Genomic DNA, 19,984 nt, shown 5'->3' on the forward strand with positions numbered 1-19,984 from the left:
ATTCGAATGCGAATGAGGGATCCAGTCGTCTCAGAATAACTAGAATAAGTTGAAAAAGGGCGTCCTGGGCATTTCCGACCCAAATTCTTTTGCAAACCTTGAACATGAAATGAATGTGTGTATAAAGCAAGTAGAATGAGTGCCATGAAAGTTTGAAAGTTGACCAATGGTAAACACGATTTGTTGGGAGATGATGATGCTCAAGGGGCCGTTTCGGGAGCTGCTATGGCTCACTGTGTCCGCTAGATGTCGCCGTTAGAGCACAGGTGAGTGTGATGAAGACGAGTCTTCATTGCGCGAGCGAATTCATTCACAGAAGTGTGCGTCAGCGGTTGGCATGGCAACCTAAGAGCGCACATTTCCAACGTGTTTATTTAGATGGCGTCACGCTTGACACAATTCCACGTTCTGTATGGGCGTGCGCGTGTGACGCCAACGTTGAGGAAGCGCGCCCCCGCCCCTCGTGCCGATGCGCGCTCACGTGTGGCCAATCGCAGCCGGCGAGCACGCGTATAAAAACGCGCGCGACCCACGGACCCGGCAGGAATGATTGACAGCAGAGAGCCGCGTGACAAGAGGAGTTCACCTTCTCATCTTCATCATCTTCCTCCTCTTCCTCCTCGCCCAGGTTGTGAATTGTGAGCATGTCGATCGCAGGGAGCGCCAAGCTGAACAAGATCGTCAAGCAGCGGTACTTGGACCTCCCCCAGGGAGACAAGGTCCAGGCCACGTACATCTGGATCGACGGCTCCGGAGAAGGCCTACGCTGCAAGACCAGGACCCTGGACTCGGAACCCAAAAGCGTCCAAGGTTAGTCGACGTGCGCTGAAAACGACATTTTATGCACATTATAAACATGTTGCACTCTCACTCATCAAATCTTTTTAGAAGCGATTACCCGATAGATATTTGGTCGAGTACTCGAGTAATGGACTACACTAAGTAGTGAGTAACTGCACTTCTAGCCTTAAACTGCATATGTTGGTATGGAGTGCATGGTATAAACGCATCTGTACAGACAGTAAAATCAGCCTTTGCTAAACGGTTAGCATTCGCAAGTAGCATTAGCGCGCTAGCGATGACCATTTTAAGTAAAAAAACAAAAACAAAAAACCACAACTACCATTCACGCGTACATCATGTTACATGTACATTAAACATCTAATAGTGTCTTAAAAATCACTTATAGATGCTCTGCTGTCGTTTTTGGCAATAATTTCACTGGCCCGACAATGCGTCCGTCGGCAACAAATGGTAAACATGGACAGTGGCAAAATGGTTCCGGGCGGTGCAAATATGCTTGTATTAATAATTTGTATTGCCTCGAGGCAGACATTTTTCCTTGTGATCAACTTAGCCGAGTTAGACCCTGCAAACGTGTCATTACATCAATGTATATATATATATATATATATATATATATATATATATATATATATATAAATATATATATATATGTATATATATATGTGTATATATATGTGTGTGTGTTATTACCTCAATGTGATAACTATGTAATAATGTATGAAAATGCTTGACACGTGTCAGATATTCCTGAGTGGAACTTTGACGGCTCGAGCACGTACCAGTCTGAAGGCTCCAACGGTGACATGTTCCTTATCCCTGCTGCCATGTTCCGGGACCCCTTCAGGAAGGACCCCAACAAGCTGGTCCTGTGCGAGGTGCTCAAGTACACCAAACAACCCGCAGGTACGTTCACAGACAAGGTGCTAGACCCCAGAGAAGGTTTTAGTACCCAGCGAAGATTCTAAATGGTCAATGTTCAATGGACTGCACTCATATAGCGCTTTACACCGTCACAGTGCCCAAAGCGCTTTACAGATGCTAACACATTCAACCATTCACGCACGCATTCGTACCCCAATGGGCGGCTGCTGCCATGCAAGGCCCCGCCAGGCCCAATGGGAGCAAATCAGTGCCCAAAGACATTTCATTAGCAACCGGCGACCCTTTGGGCACTGACTGACCCCCTCTACCAACTGAGCCACAGCCGCCCCATTCTATCTCTGAGAGATTTTGGTCCTGTGAAAAGTGCTAGTCCCGAGAGACGATTAGTGCCGAGAGAAAGATTCTAGTTTCGAGAGAATGTACTAGTAAGAGAAGGTTTTACCCTGAGCGACAATACTAGTCCTGAGAAAAGCGCTAGTCCCAAGACACAGAAAGGGTTCTGGTCAAGAGAGATGGTCCTACTTCCAAGATAAAGTTATAGTCCAGCACTTTGCTGGTCCTGAGACAAAAGGTTCTAGTCCAGAGAGAGAATGTTCTAGTCTCAAAGAAGGTTCTAGTCCTGAAGACAGTTTTTGTCCAGAGAGAAGTGCTAATCTCAAGAGGGATGGTTCTGCTCCCGAGAGGTTTGTGAAGGTTCTAGTCCGAGTCTAGTCCTTATTTATCTTTATCTTTATCTTATCTTTCTTTTGTTGTCTTCTTCTCTTCTGATCTCATCTTGTCATCCTGCCTCTCATGGCCCCCCTCCCCCGCACCTCCTCAGAGACCAACCTTCGAGACAGGTGTTGTCGCATCATGAGTTTGGTGGAGAACGAGCATCCCTGGTTTGGGATGGAGCAGGAGTACACGCTGCTGGGCACCGACAGACACCCTTTTGGATGGCCCTGCAACGGCTTCCCGGGACCCCAAGGTGAGGCGCCCACTGGCCCCTCCCCCCACCAGCCCCTCGCTACCCACTGGGGCCGCCGGCCTTCTGCTCGCCCTTCGCTCGTTCACTGGTAACAATTAGTTGTTGCTTCGCCCCCTCAGGTCCCTACTACTGCGGCGTGGGCGCCGACAAGGCATACGGACGAGACGTGGTGGAGGCTCACTACCGAGCCTGCTTGTATGCCGGTGTGCAGATCTGTGGCACCAATGCCGAGGTCATGCCAGCGCAGGTACTGTACACGTGTGTGTGTGTGTGTGTGTGTGTGGGGCGGGGGTGTTCTGTTTGATGTAGGTGCCTGATGGGTGGGCCTCCACCCATTGGGCCTGGCTGGCAACAGCCCGAAGAGACAACATGGGTCCCCTTCCTGTAGGCTCGCCATCTGTGGAGGGGCCAAAAGGGGTTGGTGCATTGTGAGCTGGACGACAGACTATTGCCCCCAGGCCCAGTGACTATTTGTTGGGGGTTCACCCCAGTGGACGAGTGCATAGCATCCCTCTGCCTTCGGGTGGGGAATGGGTCCTGACTTTTGTTTGTGCCTACGCATCAAACAGAAGCTCAGTGTACCCACCCTTTATGACAATAGACAGCCATTTTGACAATAAATACTTTGAGACATAAAAAACACACTACGGAGAGTCACTTAGCCTCTAGCAGTTTCATGGCAAGAGGGAAGAAGCTGTTGGAATGTCTGCTAGTTCTAGTTTGCATTGTTCGATAGCGCCTACCTGAGAGAAGGAGCTGGAAGGGGTGGTGACCAGGATGTGGAGGGTCTTAGATGATTTTTGTCCATGATCATCCCTACAGTCTTGAGCGTGTTCAGCTCCAGGTTGTGTCGGCCGCACCAGAGGTCCAGACGCTCCACTTCCTGTCGATACGCAGACTCGTCACCGTCTTTGATGAGGCCGATGACTGTGGTGTCGTCTGCAAACTTCAAGAGTTTGACAGCTCAGTACCTTGAGGTGCAGTTGTTCTTGTAGAGAGAGAAGAGCAGCGGAGAGGACACATCCTTGGGGCACCCCGGTGCTGATGGTGCCTGTAGATGAGGTGTTGTCCCCCAGCCTCACCTGCTGTGTCCTGCCCGTCAGGAAGCTGTAAATCCCCTGGGAAGATGGCAGGCAAGACGCTGAGCTGGAGAACCTTGGAGGAGAGGGGTTCGGGGATGATGGTGTTGAACGCAGAACTGAAGTCCAAAAACAGCATCCTCGCATAGGTCCCCGCGCCGTCGAGGTGTTCTCGGATGAATTGGAGTCCCATGTTGACTGCATCATCCACAGACCTGTTTGTTCACTAGGCAAACTGCAGGGGGGCCAGCAGGGGACCCGTGACGCTCTTGAGGTTGTCCATCACGATGTGTTCAAATGACTTCATGACCATTCACATTTTAACAATTTCTTATGCTGTTAAACCATTGAATAATGAATTACAACTAAAAACGTTTCCAGTGATCACAGCTGTGTTATTTCCAGTGGGAGTTCCAGGTGGGGCCATGCGAGGGCATCGCCATGGGCGACCATTTGTGGGTGGCTCGTTTCATCCTGCATCGAGTGTGTGAAGACTTTGGCTTGGTTGCGTCTTTTGACCCGAAGCCTATCTCGGGAAACTGGAACGGAGCAGGATGCCACACGAATTTTAGCACCCAGGACATGAGGCAGGAGGGAGGACTCAAGTGAGTAACACACAATCACACACCCTTGATACTACAATCTTACCTTGGGACTACTACCTTCTCTGGGGACTAGGACCTTATATCTCAGGACTTTAGACAACTCTCAGGAAAAAAACCTTATCTAACTAGGGACGAGATTATTCTCTTGTGAAGAGAACTTTCTCTCTGAACTCAAATCTTCTCTCTAGAGTAGAACCTCCTCTTTTCAAACTCGTACCTTCTGTTAAGCCAAGAATCTTCCCTTGGAACTAAAACCTTCTCCTGGGACTAGAATCTTCTCTCAGGACGAGAACCGTCACTTGGGACGGGGATCTTCCCACTGTACTACAGCCATCTCTCTAGGGACTCATGCTTCTTTGGGGACAGGACCCCTCTCTCAGGACTAGAACCGTCACTTGGGACGAGGACCTTCCCTCTGTACTACAGCCTCCTCTCTAGGGACTCCCTGGGGATGAGAATGTCGAGAGGAGACCTTTCTCTTTTAGGACTAGGGTATTCCTTCTTGGGACTAGAAGCTTCACTTGGAACCGGTATACTTTCTCTTGGGATGATAATCTTCTCTCTGGACTATAAATCTTACTTAGGCTGAGGACCTTCTCTCTGGACCACAGCCTCCTCTCTTGGGACTAGCACTTCACTTCACCCTTCTCGACTAGATTATTCCCTGTGGATAACAACATTCTCCAGCCTACAAACCTTCTCTCTTGGGAGTAGCACTTCTTTCCGGACTAGAAACTTCTCTCTTGGGTTCGAAACCTCTCTCAGGCTAAAAACTGTCTCTCAGGCCTAGAAACTTCTCTCTAGACTAGAACCTTCTCTTTCTCTCTTGGGACTAGCACATCTCTTGGGACAAGAACGTGCTCTCGATTAGAACCTTCCCTGGGGATAAGAACATACTTGGGACTAGAACCTTCTCTCTTGAGACTATTAACTTCTCTCAGGACTAGAACTGTCTCTCTGGAGTATAACCTCTCTTGGGACTAGAACCTTCTCTCGAGACAAGAACCTTCTCTGCTGACTTGGTTACCTTTTCTCAGGAATAGTATCTTCTCTTGGGGGTGAAACCTCACCTTGGGACTGAACCATTCTCTGAGGGCTAGAACCTTCTCTCTTTAGTTCAGAACTAGATTTTAAATGACAGACCTTGTTTTTTATTTTTGTGGTCAGGGTGATAGAGGCGGCCATCGAGCGTCTGGCCAAGCGTCATCACTACCACATCCGCGCCTACGACCCCAAAGGCGGACTGGACAATGCCCGGCGTTTGACTGGTCACCACGAGACCTCCAACATTGACCAGTTCTCTGCCGGTGTGGCCAACCGCAGCGCCAGCATCCGAATCCCGCGAGTGGTTGGCGAGGACAAACAGGGCTACTTCGAGGACCGCCGCCCTTCCGCCAACTGTGATCCGTACATCGTCACAGAAGCCCTGATACGAACCTGCCTGTTGAAGGAGGAAGGGGAGGAGCCTGCACATTACAGCCAATGACGTGACGCTCTTGCCAAACATGTGACCCATGTGATTTGATATTTTTTACCTTTTTACTTCCATCCTCTTTGACATTTTTACCGGCTTCTGCTCTCCAATAAACTTGACATCTCCACTTGGATGCCTGTGTTGATTGACAGGTCTCACATGATTGGTTACCTAGATTAGCAATGTATAGCACAGTAAAGAGTAGAACCTTCTCTCTTGGAACTTGACCCTTCTGTGGGGACTAGAATCTTCTCTCAGGACAAGTATCCTCTCTTCTTTTGGGACTAGAATTTTGTCTCGGGACTTGAACCTTCTCTGTGGATTAGTACTTTGTAGGGCTAGTAGGCCAATTTACTTTCAAGACTAGACTCTTCCCTCAAGACAATAACCTTCCTTTGGGACAAAAACCTCTCTGGCCTACAACCTTCTCTCGGTATTAGTACCTTCTCTGAGGACTAGAACCTTCTTTTGGGATGAGGCCATGGTGCAAACCTACCTTTTGACGGATGGGGAAGGAACTCCGCATATTACACCCAATGACGTGACGCCCTAGCTGATCCTGTGACCCACCGGCAACTGTTATGATTGATGTTATGAGGTACATTTTTCAACATGAAGGCGTGGAGGAGGGTCTGCCGCAGCTTGTCTGGATGTCAAGCTTCTAAACAACTGCAATGACGGACAGATCCTTGGAGATGCCAACACATTGGGAGTCGTTTGCTCAGCAGCCAAATCACCCCCCCTGTCCCCCATTAGAGAAGAAGGCCCCTGGACTGCACTCTGGTATGTATATGTATGGTATAAAGCGGGTATGTGTTGCAGTAGGTAGCAGAAGGTGTGTGTTGCGTTGGTGAGAAGATGATGCAGTTCACGTAGTGAACGGCGGACGCCATGTAAAAAAGCCACTGACGTTCACCTCCAGCCGTTGCTCACCGTGCTACTTTTATATCTGTAAATAAATGATTTTGCCACCCAAAACTTTCTCAGTCTTTTTTTTTTTATGTTTTAAGGGTTCTTCATACTCGCGCGGGCATTGACCGTGCTGACGTCACTGCGACTATCCCGCGTGCAGTTTTCCTTTATACTCGAGCGCAACCCACGCGCGCAGTTTCGAAAATGTACTGCAGTTCACCTCCACGTCGGGAGTGTCGCTACGGCTGGCTTTGGCTAGGACGCCACAGGGCGGAGTTTCCTCTGCATTTTTGGGCCATTTCCGGTCGCCGGTTTTCCTTTCCTTTCCGTAACAAGGAACAAATCAACAACAATGGTGACCGTGGAACTGTGTGCTCGAACAAATTGACCTAGATGACCTGATGATACGTTTAATTATGCTACAAAATCGATCGAGAAGGCGGCGGCGTCGATGGTATGTAGAACCAAGGGGCACGCTGAGTACGTCATCATGCTGTGACTAAAACGGACCAATCACGAGATGATCTCCACGGCGTTGGATGCGCAGCAACAATTTTTGCCGTGTGCGCGTCAAGTGACGCAGAGGGGCCGCGCGGGGCGATGCGTCGGTCACGTGATGCAATGCGGGAGGATACAGAGGGCTTTCTAGTTTGCGGTGTCACAAAAGCAAAAAATACTAGCCTCAGAGTCACTGTTCTGCTCGGATGGATGGATAATTATTTAAACCGGTTTTCAAGAAACCAATAATACATAGATTAGCAAATAGCAAAATACAGCCGGATGATTCAATGTACTCGCGAAGCTTTTGGGTAAAACACCGGTGTGCTAATGTAGCTGGTGGCTTACCGCAGTTGTATACATAAGCATGCTAATGTCAGTGTCAGTGGTCGGCGTCAGCTCCATGTGAGCGTCTAACCAGCGACATGTGGACTGGCGTAGTTTGCATCCAAATGTGCTAACAAGTGAAGACAATCGGCGTCTTTGTGTGAGGCTGAGGGGGAGGCGGCGGCCCGTTAGCCTGCTAAGTGGAGCGCACATGCTACGCAGATGACTGCTGATGTCCTGACAGTCGCGGTCATGTTAGCTGAGCAGTATCGCACGTATTAGTATGCTAATGTAGCACGCGGCTAGCGGTAGAGAGAGATACAACACCATATAAATGTAGCAACTAACCCTAAGAACAATCAGAAACCTAAGCATGTTGACGGAGCTGGTGTCTGGCAATGTAGAAAAGTATTTTTTTTCTTATTTTATTTGATCTAATTTTCTTATTATATTTATATTTTCACAAGTCTTGGGACATAGTGAGCTAATCTTGGACCTTGGGTATCACATTTTGTGCCATATCATATGTAGATGTTTGTTGGTATGACCAAATCCTGTGCTCTCTAACATACAGGTACTGTACATCTCAATAAACGGGAATATATTTCTTCTCATTTATTGAGATGACATACCCAAACCAATTGTGCAACAGAAGCCTGCAGATGACTCGATGTGATTTATTGTTCTCAAATTTGTAGTGAAACTGTGTGAGGGTTCAGGTCTTCATGTCCTGTTTGCGTTTTCCAGCTAATAAATCACCATCTACAGTCAACTGCAGGCTTCTGTTGCACCAGCCCTAAGATGGTCTACCGTTTGTCGTCTTTGGTCAGGAGTGGGCAAAATCGGGACAAAAACAGCCCGATTATCTTCGTGTGTGTTCTGGGCCTTAGTCGCTCGCTCTTGGGTGGAGGTCACATGATGCTGATGAATGTCAATCAATCTATCAATCAGACAGCGCTTGAGTGCGTCAAAATCCACAAAAAGTGCACGACACTGACAACACAATCGCAACATAATGATTGGTCATGTGAGCGGTCACACTCGCCATTGCTGTGGACGGTTGACCCCAAGTATTTCAAGTCCTCCACCCTCGCTATCTCTTCTCCCTGTAGCCTCACTCTTCCGCCACCACCCCTCTCATTCATGCACATATATTCTGTCTTACTTCGGCTAATCTTCATCCCTCTGCTTTCCAGTGCATGCCTCCATCTTTCTAACCGTTCCTCCACCTGCTCCCTGCTTTCACTGCAGATCACAATGTCATCTGTGAACATCATGGTCCACGGGGATTCCAGTCAAACCTCATCTGTCAGCCTATCCATCACCACTGCAAACAGGAAGGGGCTCAGGGCTGATCCCTGATGCAGTCCCACGTCCACCTTAAATTTGTCTGTCACACCTACAGCACACCTCACCGCTGTTCTGCTACCCTCGTACATGTCCTGTATGATTCTAACATACTTCTCTGCCACTCCAGACTTCCGCATTCAGTACCACAGTTCCTCTCTGGGTACACTGTCATAGGCTTCTTCTAGATCTACAAAGACACAATGTAGCTCCTTCTGACCTTCTCTGTAGTTTTCCAACATCCTCAAGGCAAATAATGCATCTGTGGTACTCTTTCTAGGCATGAAACCATACTGTTGCTCGCAAATACTCACTTCTGTCCTGAGTCTAGCCTCCACTACTCTTTCCCATGACTTCATTGTGTGGCTCATCAACTTTTTTCCTCTATCGTTCCCACAGGTCTGCACATCACCCTTGTCCTTAAAAATGGGCACCGGCACACTTTTCCTCCATTCCTCAGGCATCTTCTCACCCGCTAGAATTCTATTGAACAAGCTGGTCAAAAACTCCACACCCACCTCTCCTAGATGCTTCCATACCTCCACAGGACTGTGATCAGGACCCACTGCCTTTCCATTTTTCATCCTCTTTAATGCCTTTCTAACTTCCCCCTTACTAATCATTGCCACTTGCTGGTCCACCACACTTGCCTCTTCTACTCTCCCTTCTCTCTCATTTTCCTCATTCATCAACTCCTCGAAGTATTCCTTCCATCTATCTAGCACACTGCTGGCACCAGTCAACATATTTCCATCTCTATCCCTAATCACCCTAACCTGCTGCACATCCTTCCCATCTCTATCCCTCTGTCTGGCCAAGCTGTATAGATCCTTTTCTCCTTCTTTAGTGTCCAACCTGGCATACATGTCCTCATATGCCTCGTTTGGCCTTTGCCACCTCTACCTTTGCCCTATGTCGCATCCCAATGTATTCCTTTCGCCTCTCCTCGGTCTTCTCAGTGTCCCACTTCTTCTTGGCTAACCTTTTTCCTTGTATGATTTCCTGCACTGTGAGGTTCCACCACCAAGTCTCCTTCTCTCCTTTCCTGCCAGAAGATACACCAAGTACTCTCCTGCCTGCCTCTCTGAACACCTTGGCCACAGTGGTCCAGTCTTGTGGAAGCTCCTCCCGTCCACCGAGAGCCTGTCTCACCCCTTCCCGAAAAGCTGCACAACACTCATCCTGTCTCAGCTTCCACCACATGGTTCTCTGCTCTGCCTTTGTCTTCCTAATCTTCCTCCCCACCACCAGTGTCATCTTCCACACCATCATCCTATGCTGTCTAGCCACACTCTCCCCTACCACTACCTGACAGTCGGTAACCTCCTTCATATTACATCGTCTGCACAAGATGTAATCCATCTGCGTGCTTCTACCTCCGCTCTTGTAGGTCACCCTATGTCCCTGCCTCTTCTGGCAAAAAGTGTTCACTACAGCCATTTGCATCCTTTTTGCAAAGTCTACCACCATCTGTCCCTTTCCTGGATGCCGTACTTACTCATCACTTCTTCATCACCCCTAGTTCCTTCACCAACATGTCCATTACAATCTGCACCAATCACGACTCTCTCTCTGTCTGGGATGCTCAGAACTACTTCGTCGAGCTCCTTCCAGAATTTCTCTTTCACCTCTAGGTCACATCACTCGATCTGATACTCTTTTCACCTCCAAGACATTCTTAGCCAACTCTTCTTTTAAAATAACCCCGAATCCATTTCTCTTCCCATCTACACCATGGTAAAATAATTTGGACCCTGCCCCTAAACTTCTAGCCTTACTGCCCTTCCACCTGCTCTCCTGGACACACAATATATAAACCTTTCTCCTAACCATCATCAACCAACTCCCAAGATTTTCCTGTCATTGTCCCAACATTCAAAGTCCCCACATTCAGTTCTAGGCTCTGTGTTTTCCTCTTCTCTTTCTGCCGAAGAACCCGCTTGCCACCTCTTCTTCTTCTTTGACTTCGACCCACAGTAGCTGAATTTCCAACGGCGCCCCGCAGGTTGACGGCGCCGGTGGCGGACGTTGTTAACCCGGGCCACGACCGATCAGGTATGGAATTCTTCGGATGAACGCTTAGAGGTACTAAGTGAGCACAGGACGGTGTGTGTGCGTGCACGTGCGTGTGCATGTGCGTGCGCGTGTGTCTGTGTGAGAGCATGAAATGAGTAAAAGTAATAGGATTGTTTTATAACAAACTTGTTGTGACACGTTAAAAAATGCGAGCGGATGAAGATGGCCAACATGCTAAGTGTGCTAACGTGACGCTTGCGGGTGTCAACCAAGTCAGTCAGTACGTTGCTGCATAAGAAAACATTCCAGATGCAGCTATGTTCTCAATTAGGAATGTTTGATCCAATCAAAAACAAAACAAAAAAACACTAAGCCTGCCCAAACGCACGCACACTGAGCCGCCACAATGGGACACAACGGAATTCTTCTTGTTGTGTGAACAAGAAGCGACATGTGGACTCAACAACATTTCATAGTCACGCACGCACGCGACTATAGAGAGGTAGATAATTGGGAAAAGGAGCAAACGATTGATGGCCTGTGACGTCACCACCTGGCAGTGTGCCAGCGCACGTGTCCGGTGACGTCACCTCTCGGGCCGTTCATCCGAAGAATTCCATAGCGACTCGGTCGTTTACCGGGTTAACGACGTCCGCCACCGCCGCCGGTGGAAATTCAGCTACTGTGGGTCGAAGTCGAAGACGAAGAAGAGGTGGAACGCGGGTTCTGGGGCAGAAAGAGAAGAGGAAAGCACAGAGCCTAGAACTGAATGTGGGGACTGAGACGGGAAAAGCTCGGGAGTTGGTTGACACGATGATTAGGAGAAATGTGGACATGTTGTGCGTCCGGGAGAGCAGGTGGGAAGGCGGCGAGGCTCGATGTTCAGGGCTTTGGGCTCGGTCAATTATTTGACCGCGGTGGAGATGGGAAGAGAAATGGAGTCGGGGTTATTTTAGAGGAACAGTTGGCTAAGAATGTCCCGGAGGTGAAAAGAGTATCAGAGCGAGCGATGAGGCTGAAACTTGCACTTGAGGGTGTTATGTATAACGGGGTTGGGATTTTTCATTTGCTGTTGTGAGGAGTTATTTGTAGTTATTTTATTTGCTGTTGTGTTTTGAAACTTGCCATTGTGTTTCGTCATTTGCTGTTGCGTTTGGTACCGTATGTTGGAGTTGGAATGGCTCGATACATGTGGGACTGGTCCAGAAAGTGTCCAAGACTTCTACGAAGAGTCCATTTTGTGTGGGATCGCCAGGGATGTTGCTGCAGTTGCACGAAAGACACGCGTGCGCGTCCACACACACACACACACACACTTATATAAGTTTGCAACACAATGTTACATAAGGTTGTCTTTAATTGTTTGAATATGCGAATTGAATGAATCCCACATGTAACTTTATTGTTGTTGTTGTGAAACCGGGATCCAGTAGTTTTCCATCCATACATTTTCCGAGCCTGCTTCTCCTCACTGGGCTCGCGGGCGTGCTGGTGCCGACCGCAGCTATCTCCGGGCGAGAGGCCGGCTACACCCGGAACTGGTCGCATTCCCACCCAATTCAATCAACCGAGCACGCGTGTTTCGGGGGGCGTGGGAGGAGAAAAGCCACGCAGAACATGCAAACTCCACACCGGCGTGGTCGGATTTGAACCCGCGGCTGTGCTAACCGGTCTCCACCGTGCGTCGCCACTGATTTTCCAAAGTTATTTTTTTCACGCGCCTCTGGCAGTAGAGCGCAGGCAAACGGCCAACAGTGACACCTGGTGGACATTTGGGCTGACGACAGGCGCGACTTGGACGCTTTTGCTGAGAATGAAACAACATATCCATCCCTCCATTTTCAACAGCGCTTTTCCCGGTTAGGGTGACGGGGCGCCCGAGCCTATCCCAGCTGACTTCGGACTACGTCCTGAACTGGTCGCCGGTCAGTCGCAGGGCACATATAGACGCTGACAACCATTCGCAGTCACATTCACACCGTCACTGAGTGGGAACTGATCCCACGCCGCCCGCACCAAAGTCAGGCGAGTGTGCCGCGACACCATCAGTGACCTCATATTCGATATTTTAGCATATTATTGCCTCGCCCTACAACTTCATTTCTGGTCTCATTTGTTCTACTTTCTTTGTATGGATGGATTACTTGGGTTGTTCCCAACATCCGGTGAAATTTTCATGTCAATAGCACCTTGGGAAATATATTTAGTGAGCAAAATGGTGACGTGTTAAATACAACCCCAATTCCAATGAAGTTGGGACGTTGTGTTAAACAAATAAAAACAGAATACGATGATTTGCAAATCATGTTCCACCTACATTTAATTGAATACACTACAAAGACGAGATATTTCATGTTCAAACTGATAAACTTTATTGTTTTGAGCAAATAATCATGAACTTGGAATTTGATGGCTGCAACACGTTCCCAAAAAGAGTGAGAAAGTTGAGGAATGCTCATCGAACACGTGTTGGGAACATCCCACAGGTGAACAGGCTCATTGGGAACAGGTGGGGGCCGTGATTGCCACCCTCAATTGCTCAGTCATTCACAAGCAAAGATGGGGCGAGGTGAACAAGTGCCTGAGAAAATAGTCCAACAGTTTAAGGACAATGTTCCTCAACGTACAATTGCAAGGAATTGAGGGATTTTATCATCTACGGTCCATAATATCATCAAAAGGTTCAGAGAATCTGGAAAAATCACTGCATGTAAGCGGCAAGGCCGAAAACCAACATTGAATGCCCGTGACCTTCGATCCCTCAGGCGGCCCTGCATCAAAAACCGACATCGATGTGTAAAGGATATCGCCACGCGGGCTCAGGAACACTTCAGAAAACCAATGTCAGTAAATACAGTTCGGCGCTACATCCGTAAGTGGAACTTGAAACTCTACTATGCAAAGCAAAAGCCATTTATCAACAACACCCAGAAACGCCACCAGCTTCTCTGGGCCCGAGCTCATCTAAGATGGACCGACGCAAAGTGGAAAAGTGTTCTCTGGTCCGACGAGTCCACATTTCAAATTGTTTTTGGAAATTGTGGACGTCTTGTCCTCCGGGCCAAAGAGGAAAAGAACCATCCGGACTGTTATAGACGCAAAGCCAGCATCTGTGATGGTATGGGGCTGCGTTAGAGCCAATGATATGGGGAACTTACACATCTGTGAAGGCACCATTCATGCTGAAAGGTACATACAGGTTTTGGAGAAACATATGCTGCCATCCAAGCAATGTCTTTTTCACGGACACCCCTGCTTATTTCAGCAAGACAATGCCAAACCACATTCTGCAGGTGTTACAACAGCGTGGCTTGGTAGTAAAAGAGTGCAGGTGATGGACCCCGTCTCCCATTGAAAATGTGTGGCGCATTATGAAGCGTAAATTACGACCCCGGACTGTTGAACAGCTGGAGCTGTACATCGAGCAAGTATGGGAAAGAATTCCACCTCCAAAGCGTCAACAATTAGTGTCCTCAGTTCCCAAACGTTTATTGAATGTTGTTCAAAGAAAAGGTGATGTAACACAGCTTTTTGGGAATGTGTTGCAACCATCAAATTCTAAGTTCATGATTGTTTGCTAATAACAAAAGTTGATCAGTTTGAACATGAAATATCTCGTCTTTGTAGTGTATTCAATTCAATATAGGTTGAACATGATTAGCAAATCATTGTATTCTGTTTTGATTTATGTATAAGAGAACGTCCCAACTTCATTGGAATTGGGGTTGTACTTATTTCATCCGCTGCGTGTGTGTGTGTGTCGGATTGAACGGTTTTATAACATTATAACATAAAATATACAAATATGTTAAATCAATTGTTCTCAATATTTGCTTGCTATCACAATATTCACTTTTTTTTACATCACACTAATCACTTTTTGATTTGTCATTCATATCACCAAGCTGAGATTTGGATTTGTTTTTGTAAATACGTTTTAACTGCTTCACAGCAAATGGCACAAGCACAAAGACAAGTACACATACACATAGAATAATCTAATAATTCACATTTTTTTATTATATAATTTATAATTATATTTTATATCTTATATAATAATACTATATGATGTTATAATAAGATATATAAATAATTACTATAATCTAAGTTGTTATGACCATTATGAAGAAGTGAAACAATAAACACACACAAGTAAAACCAGCACGTGAAGAAAAAGAATACTAGTCGTCATGGTAGTAACTGTACTAGTTACCTGTGGAGGATGCGCCAGAAGCAGCAGCATTCAAAGTTCACGCCGGAGCTCCACATGGCGCCGCAGCAGGACGAAGTGCAGACGGCGAGCACTCGTCCGGTCGCAGGTCAGATTTGCCGAAGCCCTTGCGAGGGCCGCCGGCTGCCCTTAAAAGGAGAGATCGGCTCCACCCGACATCTTGCAGCTAGATTTTGCACAGTTTGGATATTTGCATACTTTTATTTTGGCTCATTTTTCTTCTTTGGGGCAAACAAACCCCGAAAACGCTGACTGGCGGCTAATCCCCACGTCATCAAGAATTTGGGGGGGGGGGGGGGGGGGGGCTTCGTTCTGGTTTCCGATGCAATTAAAACAGGTGTCAATTATCGGTGAAATTTCCTTCCTCGCGGTCCAGCCCGGCGGCCTTTTGTGAAGACACGTGAGCCACGAGAAGAAGAAGAAAAAAAAGAGAGGACGACGCAGCAGCGGTGGAGGTGTATATATAAAAAAAAAAAAAAAAGACAAAAGAATTTATTGCTTGAAGAAGTTTGCGGAATGAACAAGTGAACATAAACGACCCTTATCATCATCATCATCATCATCATCATGACACGCGAACAACATGCCGGCCGCCGGTCTGTCGGCCATCTTTGGTGACATGGATCAGTAATACTGCGACGTCTACGTTTTACTCAAGAAGAAGAAGAAAGAAAAAAAAAAAAGTCTCCAAACAACCACAACGAAAGGGAATTTCCAGGAGACGGCGTGGAAAATCGGCGGTCAAAGTCTGCGGCGTTTCCCCCGCGCCGTCTGCGTCTCCGCCCACTTTTCCCGGGATCAGGCGTCGTCGTCGTCGTCTTCGTCCTGGGAGGAGCCGGCCTGCCGGGCGGCGCTGGCCGCCGCCGCCATCTGCGCTGCCTGCGCCGCCTGCTGCATCTGCAGCCACTCCTGCTGCGCCAGCTCGGCCTGCTGCTGCCGCGCCTGCGCACACGCACGCGTTACGGCACGTGGTCTGCGAACGCGATCCGCATCGAAACAGACCAGACCAGACCAGATCTACGCTCGCGCTAGCTAAACCGACTCGCGCTCAGTAAACTTTGAACGGTTACGAGTGACAATACTCGATGTTATTTGGAAAATATATCACGTTATTAACAAGAGAATGTTTTCCTTTTGTTTTTCAAAGTCGCGTTTGTCAACCAGTGGAAATGCAGCACGGTCAGACATGCGAACACCAGAGGCGTGAAAAAGGTGACCAGGCCCACCTCCACCTGCTTCAAGCTGTGCCACATCAGTAGCATCCTCCTCTCGAAGCGCTCTCATTCTGGAACAGAATTGACGGCAATCATTGTCCGTTTCGCTTTTGCCGACTTCAAATGCATCCTCCAGGAAAATATTCAGTACGATATTTTGCGGTTTTTATTGGCCATTTCTGAATTTGAAGTCAGTTCATTCTGTGGCGTGACATCATCCCTAACGTCGCTCCGTCGCTTAATACATTTAACATTAACATCCGTAAACTCGTGAGATTAATGTAGGCGCGTTTCCTCATTAATACAAGATGTACTCGCGGATCCCCTCTTGTCGCCGATGTTCCGTGCGCTCGGCGGTTCCGCTGGGACCGCGACCCCTCGACGCAACAAATAGCACACTGGCTGATTTGATGTTGTTGAAACTTAAGAGGAGCAATCGAGGATGTCCGCGCCATATTGCACTCAAGTAAGAGTAGTTACTTGACAATAATGTGACTCAAGTCAAAGTAAAAAGTACGCAGTGAAAGAATGACTCAAGGACTGAGTAAATAGTGAAGAACTTCAGATATTTTTTTTTTTTAACCACAGCATGAAGATCAATCATAAAAAAAAGAATGGCAAAATAAAATGCAAATTCTGATGTTGCTGTGTGTGTGCGCGCGTGTGTGTGTGCGTGTACAGTCAAAACTACAACAACATTTACGGCACAGTGTTTTCTCAAGTGGCCTATTTTGAGTTCAAAACGGCGGATTTGCATGTATGTACAGTATATAAATCAGGTTTCTCACGATTATCGTGTTTATATATTTTGTACATAAAGGTGTTGTAGTGTGTCGAATTCAAAGACTTCCTTCAAAGTTCAGTGAATGGAGAGTCAACTCCTTCAGTTGAGAAGATGATAGAATGGGGTTTTGACTTGTGCGGACGCGACTGCTCGGCGAGGTTACGCGCAACGCCTGAAAATCTTCACGTGGCGGCGTGGTGACAGAGCGGGACAAAAACGAGATTTTTTTGAGCATCAAAAAGCATTTGGACGCCAACATTTGCTTTTGGAACCACAATTGATGACTTTGAGAGCTCCGGGATGCTCATGCAGCAACTTGCTCGTGCACTTTTCTGCACAGCCAGTTCAAAATAATGCAGAATTTTTTAACAAAGGGATGGAATCATTTTATTGATTTTTTTTTTTTTAATCCTGCTCATCAAAAAAAAACGATCGACCGATGAATCAATGATTAAAATCCTGAACTCAAGAAGTTTTGGCCGCAGCACGGGAGACATCGACCCAGACAAAGATTGCTCCATTCCATTTTTTAAACTGTCTTTACCGTTATTGATGAATGATCAATAACGTTTTCTCCGCTTTTTGGGGCTGTCGTGCTCGCCCGGCCTTCGTGTGGCCTTTTTTGCGTCCACCCCCTTGGCGCGCTTACCTTGGCGAAGAGCTCCTGCTGCTGGCGGAGCAGCTCCTCCTCGGGTATGCCCAGGTTCTCCAGGCGCGAGCTGGCCTTCCTCCTCTTCAGGGCCACCGTCTTGCACTCCTGCAGCACGTCCTTCACCTCCGCGATGTACGAGGCGAAGCCCAGGCTCTCCAGAGCTGCGGGGGAACAACGCACCGTCATCGGCCGCGGTCGTGTGGTTTGGAAGCGCGAGTGCGGGCTAGCGCGCGGTGTCCTAAACGGCCGCGAGTCGCTCCTACAACCACCGATGGCCGATTTTCTTTCCTCCTGCAAATGTGTCCAATTTCTCAATACCCCCCCCCCCCCTCCCCAAAAAAGAACCTCAACAGGGTTGAACACGAACGCTCGTCCAAAGCTCATCAATAAATGCGTTGAAATCAACACATTCTTGCCTTGGACCCCAAATCTTCAATGAATCAACCACACATTTTCTTCGAGGCTTAAAGACGCAACATATGAAGGGATCATTGAAAGTACGCCCGCGTGTTACATCCCGACTCTCGATGTTTTTGGGGACATCCCGACCAAGGCGAGGCGGCGACGGGCGCTTTCGGAAAAACGGCAACGCCGACGTTCAACTCTGGCCATTTTCGCATTTGTACATCTGTAAATAACGATTGCGCCACCAAACGCCGTTTCTCGGGCTTGATTGGGCTGTTGGCGGGAGGTGTCCAAAAAGGCACAAGCGATCCGAGTCCCCGTTCTGCTTGCCACGTTTCTTTTGGCCCCAAATCTCCTTTTGTTGGCAAATTGCGCTTCGGGTCGTGCAGCTGGTGCAAACGGTGCCGACCGATCAGTTCTCGGTTCGTCGCAGAGCCCAACAATCGGTCGCTGTGGAAAAGCTCGTGGGGCGTTTTCCCCGCTCACCGTTGATGACGTGCTCGGGCGAGATGGTCTTCTTGTCCGACTTGTTGCAGATCTCGTTGGCCTCGGACGAGATGAGGTGGATGAACTCCGTGCAGCAGTTGACCACCAGCTCGCGCGCGTCGTTGGCCACGCGCACGTTGGGCAGCGTCTCCTTGATCATCTTGTTGATGGCGGCGCGAGGGATCGTCAGATCGTCGTCGGTGCCGGACGACGACGCCATCGCGCCTCGAGCGATAACGCGAGCGAAAGGGACAAATAAACGGGGCCGGGGGATCGAATGCAAATGGACGCCGCTAGGCGAACACCGCGACGGGAAGCCAAACGTCTCCGCCCAACATCAGCGTCGAACCGAACCACCGAATGGCGAGCCAAGATCACGAAGGACACTCGGCCGAGCGACAACCGACTTAGTAGGCGTGCTCGCTCGGCCCAGTAGCTTAAGAGTCCGGCAGAGCAACAACAGCGCCGCCGCCGCCGCCCGAGAGCATGGCTAAAGCTAAGCTAAGATAAGCGAGGATAAGCTAAGGCTAACGACGGACGAGCTCGCTCAAAAGGTCATCCGGTGCCGCCGGGAAACGGATTCAAAAGCCGGACGAGGCAACCAATCCGTTCGACGCGTCCAACGAACGTCGCAATCTGCCGTTAACCACTTTGAAAATCGACGGAAAAGACAACATTTGCGCGGATATGACGTGTACAAGGACACCGGATGTCAGTGCAGCCGCGGAAGTTTCTTGGATAGTTTAGCGCCACCCGGTGGTCATTTGGCGACGTATTTAATTTATGATCTTTTATGTTGTTTAATGTATCCATTTAATTTAACGTTATTATTTCTATTACAATATAATGTATGTAGAGTATTTTTTATATTACATTACATTTCTTATTTGTATTAAATGTTACTTATTTTCCATGCATCCGTTGGATTGTTCAGGGTCACGTCTTTGCCAGCTGACTACACCCTGGATTGGTCGACAGGCAATCGTGTAATAATAATAATCGTAATGAATATATCGCGGCACGATTGCCGAACGGTTCGCCCGTCTGCGGGTTGAAATCCCGCCTGGCCTGTGCGGAGTTTGCCTGTTCTCCGGGTACGCCGCTTTCCTCCCACACCCCCAAAACACGCATGCCAGGTTGATTGCAGACTGCAAATGGCCCACAAGTGCCAATGGTTGTTTGTTTCTATGTGCCCTGCAATCCGAGGTGCCCCGCCTCTCGCCCAGAGTCAGGATGGGATGTGCGCCAGCACGCCCGCGACACAAGGATAAGTTTGCAAAATGGATGGATGGATGGAT

At 48.3% G+C, this 19,984-nt stretch overlaps 2 protein-coding genes across 2 annotated transcripts; one reads left to right on the forward strand and one right to left on the reverse strand.

Annotated features, from left to right (window-relative positions):
• Nucleotides 1-472: 472 nt before the first annotated feature.
• On the forward strand, nucleotides 473-6,792 carry LOC133480296 (glutamine synthetase-like). Its single transcript, XM_061778076.1, has 6 exons — nucleotides 473-810; nucleotides 1,549-1,710; nucleotides 2,510-2,656; nucleotides 2,776-2,903; nucleotides 4,141-4,340; nucleotides 5,508-6,792. Exons 1-6 carry the CDS (start codon nucleotides 645-647, stop codon nucleotides 5,824-5,826), a joined length of 1,122 nt encoding a protein of 373 aa, XP_061634060.1. The 5' UTR covers nucleotides 473-644; the 3' UTR covers nucleotides 5,827-6,792.
• An 8,830-nt stretch (nucleotides 6,793-15,622) lies between these two features.
• On the reverse strand, nucleotides 15,623-19,411 carry dr1 (down-regulator of transcription 1). The gene is made up of 3 exons (XM_061778196.1): nucleotides 18,687-19,411; nucleotides 17,793-17,956; nucleotides 15,623-16,087 (listed from the first exon to the last, which is right to left on the reverse strand). Exons 1-3 carry the CDS (start codon nucleotides 18,904-18,906, stop codon nucleotides 15,944-15,946), a joined length of 528 nt encoding a protein of 175 aa, XP_061634180.1. The 5' UTR covers nucleotides 18,907-19,411; the 3' UTR covers nucleotides 15,623-15,943.
• Nucleotides 19,412-19,984: the final 573 nt, after the last annotated feature.

The sequence above is a fragment of the Phyllopteryx taeniolatus genome, chromosome 7, assembly GCF_024500385.1.
Source record: "Phyllopteryx taeniolatus isolate TA_2022b chromosome 7, UOR_Ptae_1.2, whole genome shotgun sequence".
Taxonomy (NCBI): Eukaryota; Metazoa; Chordata; class Actinopteri; order Syngnathiformes; family Syngnathidae; genus Phyllopteryx; species Phyllopteryx taeniolatus.